Raw genomic sequence first — 14,480 nt, 5'->3', positions numbered from 1 at the left:
TTTTGGGCAAATCTGCCCTACGTCTGGATGAGGTGTAAATTTGTCCCGTTGGTATCTTATGTCATATAAATGCAAACAATGAATTGCACAGGTAAGATTTATAGTTTGGCAAGTTTACCAGTAAACAATTTATTAATGAAACCAAATTAAAGGAATGAAAAAACAATAAATACAAACTTTTTTTATTTTTTCCCGCAAAATGTCTTAATATAAGGACTGAAAAGTTTGAAATATTTCTGATTTAACTGTTTTGTTTTCAAGTTTGACTGTTTTGTTTTTGCTAAACTTAGTTCAAACGAATACTTGATTCTTATTGATTATGTAAATACAAATATTTCTATAATATTTAAGATTTTATAGTTCCATCAATATGTTTAAGGTCATTTCCAACACAAATCTAAGGCATTTCAATAAAAATATTATTTTGTCTTAATTGTCCTATAAACGCGTCCTAAGAATAACACAGCATTGAGCATATGAACAAAATTTGCCTTCGTCGAATAGACATAACAATACAGCATATATCAGGTCATTATGTCGCGAAAGCAATACTGCTATTTAGAGGGCCACATACAACAACATTTACCTAAGCCACGCGACCTAAATCGTATTTTGCATAATTTGCCCTATCCAGTTTAAGATAGATAAAGTTAACAAGATATGTTCTTCGAAATTGTAAAAATATAAATGTAGCCCTGTGAATATTCAACATTCATTAAAAGTGTTGAATGCTGCTTTTCTAATATTTTGTGTTGACTGATTCTCTTGATTGACATTTGATGTTATGAGATTACAGTCTGCATTGTGTTAATGCATTTTTAAGTTCATTAGTTTTAACTGAGTTCTGGAAGTATTTTCTTGAAATGAATTCTAGAGTGTTATTATTTTAATTGCAATATGTTGTATCGGTTGTGCATTTTGTATTTTTGGAAGATTTGGTAAATTCTGTTCGTTCGCAATATTTCAAAATAATAGCTCTTTTTAACTAACCCTTTGCATGTGTTTCACTGTTTGCATACCTGTTTACAGCAGTAACCATAGTAACCAGTTTCATAGATATCACGGATGTGAGTTGAGCGACAGAGGTTACCAGTGAGAACACTCAGTTCAATAGGTAAACTGTAAGTAGCTGTATATGTCATGTATGTTTTGTTATTGTTATTGTTGTCATGTGTTTTACCTGTCTACTTAATGGCATTTATCTCATTAGTCGTTCGTTAAAACGGACCACTACCTTAGGTGGTTTTCTTTACTAATGTACCGTTGTATTACGCTCTTTAGAATGCAACTTACATTTTCACCCAATAAAATTGCAGATTGGCAATCGTTAAGTAATCGTGACCAATCGTTAAGTACTATGCTTACTCATCCGATACACCATCCCTATGTCAGGTTTTGCGTTGACACTGTGTCAGCTGATGAGGTTGAATGCAAAGTCAGTTTCATGACCTGAATTAGAATCCGAATGATTAAGAACGGTTCTGTTGCTACGATCAATTCAACCCATTCTTAATCATTTAGGATTTTCTTCATGTCATCGGAATATTAATTAGAAAAAAACTTAATCCAATCACAATTATCGAGTTCGACTTGTTCTTGGTGTCTTCGTGGGGTCAAGGGAATAAAGGTTTGCAACTGGTTCTATTCAATAGTGATTTTATTGATAGCAGTTCCGTAAGTAGTCATAAAGCAAAAAAATCAAAACATGTCAGAACCTGCTTGACGACTGACTTAACAGATGAGATATTTAACGAAAGAATTGCTTCATAAGGTTTATTTAGTGTACATAAATAGTAGTGTACATACCACACAAATCCAAAATATGTAAGAGGTTATAAATACAACTGGTGTTAACTAAGGCATAACAACGTGCAAACTGTTCAACATATACACTACATTCTACTGCAAGGTGAAATTTTTTGTATAGGTTTATACATCATAATTTGTGTTTGTATTATTAAGGGCCTTTGACATTTACTCTTCATTAAGTGTTATGACATTTATTCTTCATAAAGGGCTATGATATTTCATCTTTATTGAGGGCTTTTGACATTTTCTCTTCATAAACGGCTTTTGACATTTTCTCTTCATAAACGGCTTTTGACATTTACCCTTCATAAACGGCTTTTGACATTTACTCTTCGTTAACAGTTTTTGACATTTACCCTTCATAAACGGCTTTTGACATTTACTCTTCGTTAACAGTTTTTGACATTTTCTCTTCATAAACGGCTTTTGACATTTACTCTTCGTTAACAGTTTTTGACATTTTCTCTTCATAAACGGCTTTTGACATTTACTCTTCGTTAACAGTTTTTGACATTTACTCTTCATAAACGGCTTTTGACATTTACTCTTCGTTAACAGTTTTTGACATTTACTCTTCATAAACGGCTTTTGACATTTACTCTTCGTTAACAGTTTTTGACATTTACCCTTCATAAACGGCTTTTGACATTTACTCTTCGTTAACAGTTTTTGACATTTTCTCTTCATAAACGGCTTTTGACATTTACTCTTCGTTAACAGTTTTTGACATTTACTCTTCATAAACGGCTTTTGACATTTTCTCTTCGTTAACAGTTTTTGACATTTACTCTTCATAAACGGCTTTTGACATTTACTCTTCGTTAACAGTTTTTGACATTTTCTCTTCATAAACGGCTTTTGACATTTACTCTTCATTAAGTGTTATGACATTTAATCTTCATAAACGGCTTTTGACATTTACTCTTCATAAACGGCTTTTGACATTTACTCTTCGTTAACAGTTTTTGACATTTTCTCTTCATAAACGGCTTTTGACATTTACTCTTCATTAAGTGTTATGACATTTAATCTTCATAAACGGCTTTTGACATTTACTCTTCATAAACGGCTTTTGACATTTACTCTTCGTTAACAGTTTTTGACATTTACTCTTCATTAACGGTTGATAATATTTCCTATATATAACTGTTTATGACACATTCATTAAACATTCTTTCAACTTGATAGATTTTCCATTTGTTTCTTTTGAGTTAGCAAAAAGTAATGTGTTATTGGAGGCAAAACCATGAAAATATATAACGGTAAAATACATATTCTAAAAATAACAATATACATGTTTCCTTGATTAAGATTGTGCAAAAGTATATTGAAAAAACCGTGCAAACGTACATTGATAAACAGTGCAAAAGTACATTGATAAACAGTGCAAATGTGTATTGAAATACATGTGAATACATACAATTACACACACCAATATCTAGACTTAAACAGGTACATGGTTCAACCAACAAACTACAATATAGAATTAAATAAACATCAACAGTATATTACATAAACAGAACACGTATCATTGTTCTAAAATATATCTCGATTCACAAACAACTACTTACACGTAAATACTGTTATAAATATAATATAATTGATCATATGTGCAAAATAAATCTACTTGGTTTATATCTTAAATATATATATACAAAAAGTTGCTGTTTGTACAGCAATGCACAGTGTCCACACAGTCATGTATAAAAGTACAATCTAATGCACAGTAAAATACTTCGTATAGGTGTTCCCGAGTTGCTATGTATAAATTAGAAACATTTCCTGGTGGTGTAGGGCGGAAATACAGGAGCACACTTTCGTTTGCATATGCGCAGAAATGTTTCATGCGACAAGTTTTCTCAACCTGGAACAGAAAAAGTTACGTAACTTACTATCTAATGTTGATTAATAAAAAAAAATAATAAGTATGGCTGTCGTGAAAGCAACAGCGATATTCAGAGACTGGTATTATATTTACAAGTTACAATAAGACTTTATGCAAAAGATGATATATATGCAGTCTGTTTAAACAATTCTTTTATAATTTAGAACAAATATCATTTATTTTCCACAGATATTCATATATTTGTAATTCCGGCTAAATAAATATTGAAGCAATATTTGCAATAACGTATATTGCTGTTTCTATTCACCCATTTGTTCTATTTTGTTATTTGTTTGTATGTGTGTGAAATGATTTTAAAGGAAAATAAAACATGCTTAACCAATTCCTCAGCAAAAAAATACAATTAGCACATCTTACAATCTCCGTCCAGCCCTAAAGACCAATATTCAAATAAGTCGTTAATATAAATTATTACAGTTATATGACTTTAAAGTACCTGTGCGGTGTTTAGCAAAACATTAGGGCGTCGTCCATGTACTTGACCTGTGAAGCTATCTCCTCCTCATTCGGCTGGAAGTAGCAGTCAATACGAACATGATTATAATGTATGTAGCACTCAACATAATATAGCTTAAATATCGCACCTTAGTTTATCCATGTAGATGTTTGAGATACACGATATGAAATTGTTTTTTTTTACTTCAAACAGTAAAGATAAACACTAAAACAACTTTTAGTCAGATGTAATGAAATACAAATGATTCACTGTAATATGCTGAAATTCTGTGAAAAGCATCTTGATATACATCTAAGCAAAATAAATGATCATATATATTATAAGTAGAACACAAAAGGTACTTGTTATGATCTTTGTTAACTGCACGTTATGTGCATACAACACACGAGGCATGGCTGTTGTCATTGATCATGCAAATACACATTCGGACATTGTGTTTCGTATACATGCAAAACTATGTTCATAATTATGTAAACGTCTATATCATAGTTATGTTTCTATCGACGTCAACGATAAACGACCGTCATTAAACAGTGAATATCGTCGACGTCAATTTATTTCTATGATAGAGTTATCATATATTAATGAACTACAAAACTTTTAGATATAAAAGTAATAAAATAATAACGTTTTTTGAGATCTTCTACATTTCAAATACATACAGCGGCATAATGAAGGTCGTAACAAAGGGAACGTAGTCTGTTAGACAGAGTTCGCAGGTATGCAAGGATAAAGGAAGTTATTTATTGTTGTAGCAGGTATAAAGCATTGCAATTAGCCTCACTTGAATAGGACAGAGGTGTTGGACAATGGAAGGTAAATGTATTACTCTGTGGATTCATTCAGGGACGTCACGGTGTGGTTCATGTCAGCTGGATAGAAGAGGTTTGATGAGTTGCATAAAACATTGGCGCTTATGAATGCAGGAGCAGTGGATGTGCATTCCATTGGGGATTCTGCCTAGGCGGACAGGTCACGGCCATCGGGATATTGCAGGGTTTCATGTCTTTATCAAATAAGGGTTTTGTGGTAAAAACAGTGAAAGCAAAGTTGTCAAATTGGGAAATGTTTCATGGGAAATGAACTTTTTGATAGCGAAGGATTTTGCACACACAGGTAAAGCCCTGTACCGTTTCCTCATGGCTCCCCATTAGATACTTTCCACAGTCAGCTGAAAGAATTTTTGTGTCCTCGAGTATTTCTTTCTTCATCTCTTCTAACTCGTCATCGTTACTAGCAAATTCACGTACAGTTTCCCTTGACTCAGTAACTTTAGCGGTCTCTAGGAGAGTTTCTGCTTCTTCTGTTGCTATTTGCTCAGTGTTTGAAACAGTTATTCCCTCTTCAAATGCCAAATTTTCTATATCTGCCGTTATTGTACCTCCAGCAATTAACGATTCTTTCTGTTGTTCAACGGATGTTTCTGATGTAAGTATTGTTTCCGTATTAGTTGCTGAAGAAGATATAGTTGAGATTTCCTCGATAACTCTTTCAGCGGTTGAAGCATTTTCGACGACAGTAGCTTCCCCTGACGTTAATGTTTCTTTTCGTTGTTCAACTGAAACACTAGTTGAATGAGAACTTTCAGACGTTACTTTTAGTGCTTCGGATGTTTCTGCGAAAGCAATATCTGTTGAGCTGACAGTTGTTTCTGATAGTTCAGCTTCTCCGCCAACCTGTGTTTTTGTTTGTTCATTTACAATAACATGTGATTCCGCTAACTTTTCTACAAATTCTTCTTGTAAGGATTGTGCTTCTTTATCCGATGAAATTACTTCAATAGAAAACGGTTCTTCATCCAAAGATTGTCCGACATTTGCACAAGAGTCCTCCTGTTTCTCTACAACAAGCTCCGATTGAGCAGTTATTTCTTTTGCTACACTTTTATTATAACCCTCAGTAGAAATAACACTCACTTGTTCTTCAGAATTTACCACGGTTTCACTTACATCCAATGAAGATTCTGTAATGGATTCAGTAACACGTTTTTCTAAGTCAGTATTTTTTGTCTTAGCCAACTCATCTTGCTGTTGTAATATACTTGCATGAGCCGAATCCACAGACTCCACCTGTGTAACTGTGATCTCCTTTGACAGGCGTCTAGCTACACTAGTTTCGCTTATCGATTCAAGTTGAGATTCGAGGACGGACTTTTCTAAAATTGTTTCACCAGTATTTTCCATTTTAATTGTTGATTTATTTTCTTCAGACACAGTTTTGTCTGTATCTAATAGAGCTGAATCCTGTGATTTTATAAGTGATCCAGACTCAGTAGAAGATATGTCAGTTGCATTGCCACTGATATCCGCTCGCTCTTCATTGTCTCCCGTCTCTTGACTTATTTCAGCTTTAATATTCTTAGCTTTAACATCCTCTTTGGAAATAACCACATTTGTATCGCTAGAAGTTTCGTCTACGGTTTGTTTTGCATTCAACTCATTCATTTCACTTGCAATTAAATCACTCTTGATGCTCTCCGTTTTGTTTTCATGCAGCTCAATGTCTTTACCTTTCACACTGCTACTCACTTCAACAATTTCTTGCTTTTCAACAGATCTTTCGAAAATGTCTTCTTCAGAAGATTTGTTTTCTTCCCTACTTGCTTCCATTGTTGATACATTTTCCGACTGTTTTTCTTCAACTGCAGCATGCGCGGTCACAGTATTACTAATTTCTTCTTTTGCCATTGAAAAAACACAGCCGTCAACTGTTTCGTAATCGGTAGAAACCTCTTGAACACTATTCGTATTCAACTCTGCATTATTTCGTTCAGCTATTATGTCATCATTATTCGCTTCATGCATTTGATCATCAACCGCCTTACTAGATGCTTTTTCTGTAGATGCTTCTTGAACCGAAGTATTTGCTGTCGTAGTTTTACTGATTTCTTCTTTTGCCGTTGAGATAACACTGTCGTCAACTCTTTCGGAATCGGTAGAAACCTCTTGAACAGCATTTGTATTCAACTCTGCATTTATTTGTTCAGCTACTATGGCATTCTTATTTGTGTTATAAATTTGATTATCTTCCGCCTTACCAGATGCTGTTTCTGTAGAACTATCTTGAGCTTCAGAATTGTCTTCTTCTTTTGTTAAGTCAGATACTTTCGAAACATTTTCTGTGAATTTAACGCTTTCAATACTTTCTTCTTGTTCTGAAACTATGCTTGATTTTTCTTCAAGGTGTTTATTTGACAGTTGGGATTGAAGCGCTGTGCCTGTTTCCTGTGGTGACTCAATCTTCTCGTTTTCTTCTGCAACTTCCCGTTCAAGAAGGCTATCAACTTTCGTTTCCTTCAACACATCGGCAGACTGCCTTTTTGAGTCAACTTCATTAGATGATGAAATGTTACCGTCTTTTACTAAATCAACTTGAGTATCACTTTGTTCACATTTGTCAGTGTCCAGAGTATCTTTAGCTTCATTTTGCATTTCATCATAACTCTTTTGTTCCTGTTGTTTATTTAGTGTCTCAATTTCAAAATCATCAAGCGCTTTGTCATTTTTCACATTGCCAACAGTCTCGTTCGTATTTTGCTTAATTTTAATATCTGCATCAACGTTGTTATCTTTAATGCATTCTTCATTTTTCTCCGCATTGTTATGTTCATTTGGTTTATTATTGTGTACTGTCTGAAGTTCTTTTTCCGTCTCATTTGCTTCTTGTGGTGAAATTTCTTCTTGTAATGCGTGGTTATTTGGCGATTCCGTTATGCTTTTCTCTTTTGTCTGATCAACTGCAGTTGTTAGACCTGATCTAGAGGCATCGACAAGTTCAGCTGAAGATCGTTCACAAATGTCTGATGTATTTGCTGTAGTATTTTCATTCCTGGTATCAACACCATCTGATACTTTGTTTTTTGCTACAACTCCGTCTGATATCTTTTCGTTCGCATTGACCTGTAAATTGTCTGTATCAGCTGTGCTAACTGAATCGGAAAGAGAACTACTTATCTTATTTTCTGAGGTGATTTCAACATTTGTTTTCTCAATAGGGGAGATCGAATCAATCTTGGTTTCTGAACTTAATTCTGATTTATCTATGCCTTCCTTTAGTGTAACGGACGAATGTTCTTCATTTGCCTTTTCATCTGTTTTAAGTCTGTTTTGCTCAGTAATTTCTGGCGTTTTCTCAGAAGATTGAACAGTGCCTGTTGGTGTCATATTTGTATTTGAAGTTTGCTGAGCTTCCGTTGTGTTTTGCCCAGCTTCCGCTTCCAATTTGCCTTCCTTTGCATCACATTGTTGATCAGAACTTTGCAGAGAACTCGTAGCATCCATCTTACTATCTGGTTTTGATTCAGATGTCTCCTTTGTCTTTGTACTTTGCTCTTCTACCGTGTTTTTACTCTGATCAGTTTTTGACTTATCACTTCCAAGGGACTTCTCGTCTTGTTTCTGAGTCACTTTCTGGCTTGTTCTTGTTTGATTTGTTTTCATAATTTCTGACCTGGCATCATCAATCACCGTTTGTGTCATTACTTCCTCCTTCTTGATTTTAGAAATTTCTTCTTTCTGTTTCAATTCTGCCATACTATCTTGAGAAACAGCAACTTTCGATTTCCCATCGGTTTCGTCCTTAACATTTGCATCTGTTTTTACTTCACTTTTCTCTTTCTCCAAATCTTTTGTTTCGGCAAATTCATTTTCCATCTTTTGACTTGCATCGATAGCTGTCCCATCAACCTTATCTTGTGTTTTCGTAATAATTTCTTCTGTCTTACTTGAAAGAATGGTATCAGATTTGTCTACAATGTTACTAGGAAGAGTCTCAACTTGCTTGTCTGATTTCTGTTTGATACCTTCATCCTTTCCACCTTCATCAACTTCAACTACCGTTCTTTTAGCAGTAGCCGTATCGGCTACCTTTCTATCAGGCAGTGTATCGAGGATTTCAGCCATTTTGTCCATAAACGGAGTATCGCTCTCAATCGTGAGGGCTATTTCAGCTGCCATTGTTTCCCTTGAGAATGAATCAAGGGAAGCCTGCATATTTCTCTTTTTCATCATCTGTTCATAACGGTTTACGATTTTGTCGCTCAAAATTGGTTTAACTAAAGGACCTGCAGTTGGCTGAAATGATTATATAATTGGTTATAATCTAAAAAGCAATTATTTATTATATTGTATGTTATGCTACTCTATTGCATCACATGTGTTCTAATAAGTAGTTTGTTCTAGCAACTAATATTTATAATAAGTATTCATGCAGTTGTTATAAACACCATTGTTCAAATTGTTTAAATTAGTCAAGTACAGTTCAAACTAAATTATATTGTGGCAGATTTCCGATATACGCTACGTGGCAAGGCCAATATACGAAAATATGACACTTCGGAATACGCCAAATGGCGGGGCGAAAATACGACAATACAAAATGGCAGACATCAGCCACATCTAGAAAGATTCCGAAAGTATACTTTATAAAGTCACGTTGCTAAGCCATCACTTTCAATGTCAACGCTTTTTTACATGCATTATTAAATTCTACGATATAGAATATTTATTTTCAATATATATAATGTTCTAAGTGTAGTACTTCTTGCTATAAAATTACTACAGATTAAACAAATGATAACTTCTCAGACATTGCAGCTTACAATAATAATGATAAATGCTGTATGCAAGCATTGCAAAATCAACTGTGCAGATTGAATTAAATTTCCGAAAGAAACTCTAGTATCATTGTCATATCGAAACTTATACCTTCGGCAGCTTTTCAATATCGACAGTATCGGCCCGATAATGCGGGTCGACCCGCTGTGCGAGATATCGATCGGAGAAGGCCCGGAGTCGGTCCGACTTGAAGGACCGGGAGGCCCTAGATGATGTCATACTCTCGCTTAGTTGAAGCCACTGGGAGTCCAGACATTTACTCACTGATGGGCGGTTCCTGAAAATTACATTTGCCAATTAGGAGACAAGGTTATCGCATTTAAGCAAAGGAATGCAAAGGTTATATTAATAAGCATGTTAAATAAATTGCCGCTTTCTGTTTAGACGCATTGTTGAAAGGCTTTGAAATACATGTGACTTACGCAATAAAGCTTTTTAAAGGGCCACAAATCAGATTTGTGCAAAACAAATTTGTATCATTACAGTCAAATGTAAATGAAGTAAACACTATAAAGTATATCATACATTAACCCGTATAGCATCAAATGGTAGAGTGAAAATGAAAATGAGTTACATGTAAATTAAAGTGCGATAAACCTTTCTAAGTTTGTGATATAAATATCACAACGGTTGTTCTACAACGTTGATGAAATCAAATCTAATTATTTAATTCAAATTAACATATCTTATTATTGTGATTGAATTTCGCTAGTAGAACCAACATACTTGGGAATTCTTCTCATGAGAGCGGTTACAAACTTGACGCTCTCCTTGGACACGTTCTCGTGCAAGTCACGTGTGTCGTAGCGGTCGAACAGTATCCGGGACAAGGTGTCTTCCAGCTCCTTACCGCCATACGGGGAGACGCCACTTAACCTGGCGGGAAATATATGGGGTAATCATTAATTATACGCCGGTAACCAGTGTTTGGGTTAATGCAAACGCATGTTACGTGTGACGTAGCGGTCGAACAGTATCCGTATTATGGGTTCATTATCTCCATACCGGCGTATGGGGAGACACCGCCCACCTGACGGATATAGATATGAATTTGTATACCTCACTTTGAAAAAATATACAGCAAAAACGCCAGGGCAATATGTTCGACTATCACCCCGCCCTATCAACTTCTGCCGCAATGTTACCCTTCGACGTCATGAAACTGCTGTACAGTTTATGTTTGGTTAAATAAAATTGATACTGATTGCCTTGAGGATAACAGTGAATATTGTGAACATTCGGGAAAAACTGTCTACCTCGGCTTCGCCTCGCTCGAAAGTTCTCTTCAAAGATATTCATCTTACTGTTAGCTATGCTTTTAAAAAACACACTATTGAAATGGAACTTACAATACTGTGTAATGTCTTGTAACTCGTTTTTAATTCTTACCGTATTACAAGGGTTTTTGTTACTCCAATTATGATTAATAATGGCCAATATAGACCTTCCATTTGCGGTAAATGTGTATCGTCCTGTATAACTATCGAATTCGAACGTGACCATTTTTGCAATACTTCAAAAATCAGTTTCCAAAATATTCGGAGGAATTTCAACAAGCAACAAATGTTTGGAGTACCAGGCCAAAGGCCAAATTTCTCTAAACGTCTTAAGCTTAACAGGCTTAAGTAGCTCATTTCAAAAAGCCAAAATACATAATTCAGTTTGATTTTGATAATTGAAAAATGACAATTATGTTTAACATAAAGATAGCTTCCATCAAAAGCTTAAAACACTTAAAATGGTAAATATTAAGCAAATTATAGAAACCCTAAAAATGATCGAAGCTTAATCCTGTTATATGGGACTCAAAAGGTTTCGAGAAATTGAGGCCAGGAGTAAGTATCTGTTGAGGGTGAGAATTGTCTAGTTGTGGGTTCGATTCCAACAGGGTAACCTTCTCGTGGCCTCAACAAATGGACACCAGTACTGGTTTTTACCCAGGAAACGGACTCGAGCGTGATTCTATAAACTGTAAGCTTTCGTCACAATCGAGCCACAATACATTCGCTTAAACAAACACAACTTACAAGGTGAAGGTCACCGCTCCTAGCGTCCACAGGTCAGTTGTCAAGGAAACAGGCTCGCCTTTCAATACTTCAGGAGCTGGCGAGGTAAAGTGAACAATGTTTTATTAAATAAAACAATAGTAACTAAATTTTAATATTCAAGTAGATCATTGGTTTCTTAATCAATAATAAGATATTCATGCATATTGTTCAAGAGTTTAAGATTGAACTTCATCGCCAAGTCTGAAAGTTTAAGGAGTTCGCTTTAAGTTCTGCATTTTCCTTACTTAAATACTGACTAGTTTAAACTTTATTTAATTTTACAAATATTGTGAAACAATTTATTAAAACTTATATTAATCACTCTCGTTGGCACGATGTTACGCGAGAGTGTGGTCTTGGTTGAGGGGGAAACCGGATCACCCGGAGAAAACCCACTTGTCCGTTTTGGTGACCACTAACCAACCTCACATGCGCCCAGGCCGAGAATCGAACCCGGGTCGCCTTGGTGAGAAGCGAGTGTGCTAACCACTGCGCGAACCGGACAACACATACTGACTTTGGTGTAAAGTTTGATAGAAATCAAAGAAAATATGTTTCCGAAAGATTCATTTGAACTCACCTGTGAAGTCTGGGTAACCAGCGACAGGTGCCCGCTCAATCTTTTCTCCCTCCAATTTCCTCGCCAGGGTGAAATCCCTCAGCTTCACGAATGGCCTCCTCCGAGTCGCCATTACAATGCTACTAGGCTGTAGGTTCAGGTGGGCGATTCCAAAAAACTGCAGGTATTGCAGGGCATCGATCACCTGCCTTACGAGCGTTGCAACTAGGTCTTCCTTATAAGACTTCATCAGACACAGGTACTGCACTACGTTCATTCCGGTCAGGTTCTCGTACATCGTGTAAAACGAGCTTCCGCTGACGTAAGCATCGAAAACGGAAATGACGTTTGCGTGGCTTAGGTGACGTAGAATGTCGAACTCATGCATGATTTCTGATTGGTTTTCTTTGTTGTAGGAAACTATCTTGGTGACATATTGTTTCTTTGATTCTTTGTTGGTGCACAGTTTGTATTCACCGTAAGAACCGCTGCAATATAAGACAAAGTTTTAAAAAAATCTTACCAAGTGGTTTTTGTGTTACTCTTATTCAATATCAATGCATACACATGCATGGCAAACATATATTTTGACTGATAAGCCTTTAACTACTTACTTAATAATGCATTTATGGAAAATTAATTACTGATAACAAGATATATGTATGTAATAGCTGAAAACGCAAAAATATTAAATGATTGGTGAATGCTAAAAGATTTACCGTGATCTAGTATGATCTCAAATGGTAGGAATACTGTGTTTTATGCACATTTCTTTCAAATTAAAATAGATATCCTTTATAAGAACCATTGTTTTCGAAATATATTGATCGTTTTTGGAATAATAAAACAATAGTATTAATTTAGGTAAATCTTATGTTGGAGTAACAGTGCGTCTTTAACATACCAAAAATAAGTTTAAAACATCGAACGTTTGTAAGGGAAATGGTGTAAAGCGACAAAGAACTCACTTTTGGTGAATTTCGACTGATAATTTAAAGGAATTATCTCTTTACTCTAACCTAGCAATGGTGTCCAGCAATTCATATGTTTCCGCCGGGTCCTGCTCCTTCAGCTCGATGGAGGCCTCCGGGGCAAGGGACGGGCGGCGGCTCTTCGCCGGAAGTATGAGCTGTTGACGTGGGAAGCTCACGAACTGCATGAAAGGTATCAGTTCCTGAGCCGGGCTCACCTTCGGTGCATCTGTAGAAAATATCAGAATTGATAAAAATGAAACGAGCTCAGGCACTAATTTGCTTTATTTATTATAGTTTTCTCAAACGAGGTTGCAGATATCAAATAAACGGTACAAATGTAAACAAACTAAGATGAGAATTGCTTCGTGCCCAATATTCCGCACATAAGTTGTATCCAAAAAATCGATTAAAAAACTCCCCCCTCACCCCCCCCAAAAAAAAAAAAAAAAAAAAAAAAAAAAGAAAACAAGAAGAAAAAAACAACAAAAAAACTCACCAGCTGCAAGTGTCCGGACCTCCAGAGACGCCGAACTGAAGGGACTAGGTCCGTATTTGTTGGTGCAGGAGACGCGGAACGTGTACGTGGAGTCCGGAACCAGACCGGAAATCAAAGCGTACTCCTCCGTCACGTACGGACCCAACGTCCAACGCCGCTCTCCAGCACCTTAAAGACAACACAAAGAGTAACATTTGAAATAGCTTAAAGTATAATGACCGGAAATGACTGTGTTCTCTTCCGGCAAAATCAGATCTTACACCTTCGTCACGTCAGGTCTCGAGTCCAACGCCACTTCCAGGCGCCTTCAACACTAAATAAAGAGTAAACATTTCATGAACCGAAAACAGGCCGAATTTCGCATCGTACTTTTCCTTACTCTTTGGTCAAATACGGCTCAACCGTCCGACGCACTCCTGGCCTTGTTTGGAGACAAGCAAAATGTCAAAACTGTCCTTAGTTTTTTTTTCTTTATAGTGGTGAATAAATTACATAACATTACGTATAGCGGAGCGTGCAGTATGGATATTTTCAATAATACCGTCAAACTTGAATGTCCATCCCTAATTCTAAATATAATCTCGGACTCATATGCTTGAGTCTGTCATAATACTAC

The 14,480-nt window shown here is 35.9% G+C and overlaps 1 protein-coding gene across 7 annotated transcripts in view; it reads right to left on the bottom strand.

The window, feature by feature from the left end:
- Positions 1-1,741: 1,741 nt before the first annotated feature.
- Positions 1,742-14,480, bottom strand: part of LOC128240501 (titin-like) — a 104,687-nt gene continuing 91,948 nt past the window's right edge. For 6 of the 7 annotated variants that reach the window (XM_052957149.1, XM_052957152.1, XM_052957151.1 and 3 more), the window contains 9 exons: positions 13,865-14,032; positions 13,414-13,594; positions 12,416-12,882; positions 11,815-11,890; positions 10,514-10,663; positions 9,878-10,064; positions 5,303-9,244; positions 4,152-4,225; positions 1,742-3,673 (listed from right to left, as the gene is read on the bottom strand). In XM_052957149.1, the coding sequence (XP_052813109.1) occupies positions 4,163-4,225; positions 5,303-9,244; positions 9,878-10,064; positions 10,514-10,663; positions 11,815-11,890; positions 12,416-12,882; positions 13,414-13,594; positions 13,865-14,032 (5,234 nt within the window). In that variant the 3' untranslated portion in view covers positions 1,742-3,673; positions 4,152-4,162. The remainder of the gene's footprint in view (positions 3,674-4,151; positions 4,226-5,302; positions 9,245-9,877; positions 10,065-10,513; positions 10,664-11,814; positions 11,891-12,415; positions 12,883-13,413; positions 13,595-13,864; positions 14,033-14,480) is intronic. The other variant, XM_052957156.1, reaches the window with a different exon arrangement.

Source organism: Mya arenaria, chromosome 7, assembly GCF_026914265.1.
Source record: "Mya arenaria isolate MELC-2E11 chromosome 7, ASM2691426v1".
Classification (NCBI taxonomy): Eukaryota; Metazoa; Mollusca; class Bivalvia; order Myida; family Myidae; genus Mya; species Mya arenaria.
The sequence above is the reverse complement of the archived record's forward strand: the minus strand, read 5'-3'. Positions and strand labels throughout refer to the sequence as shown.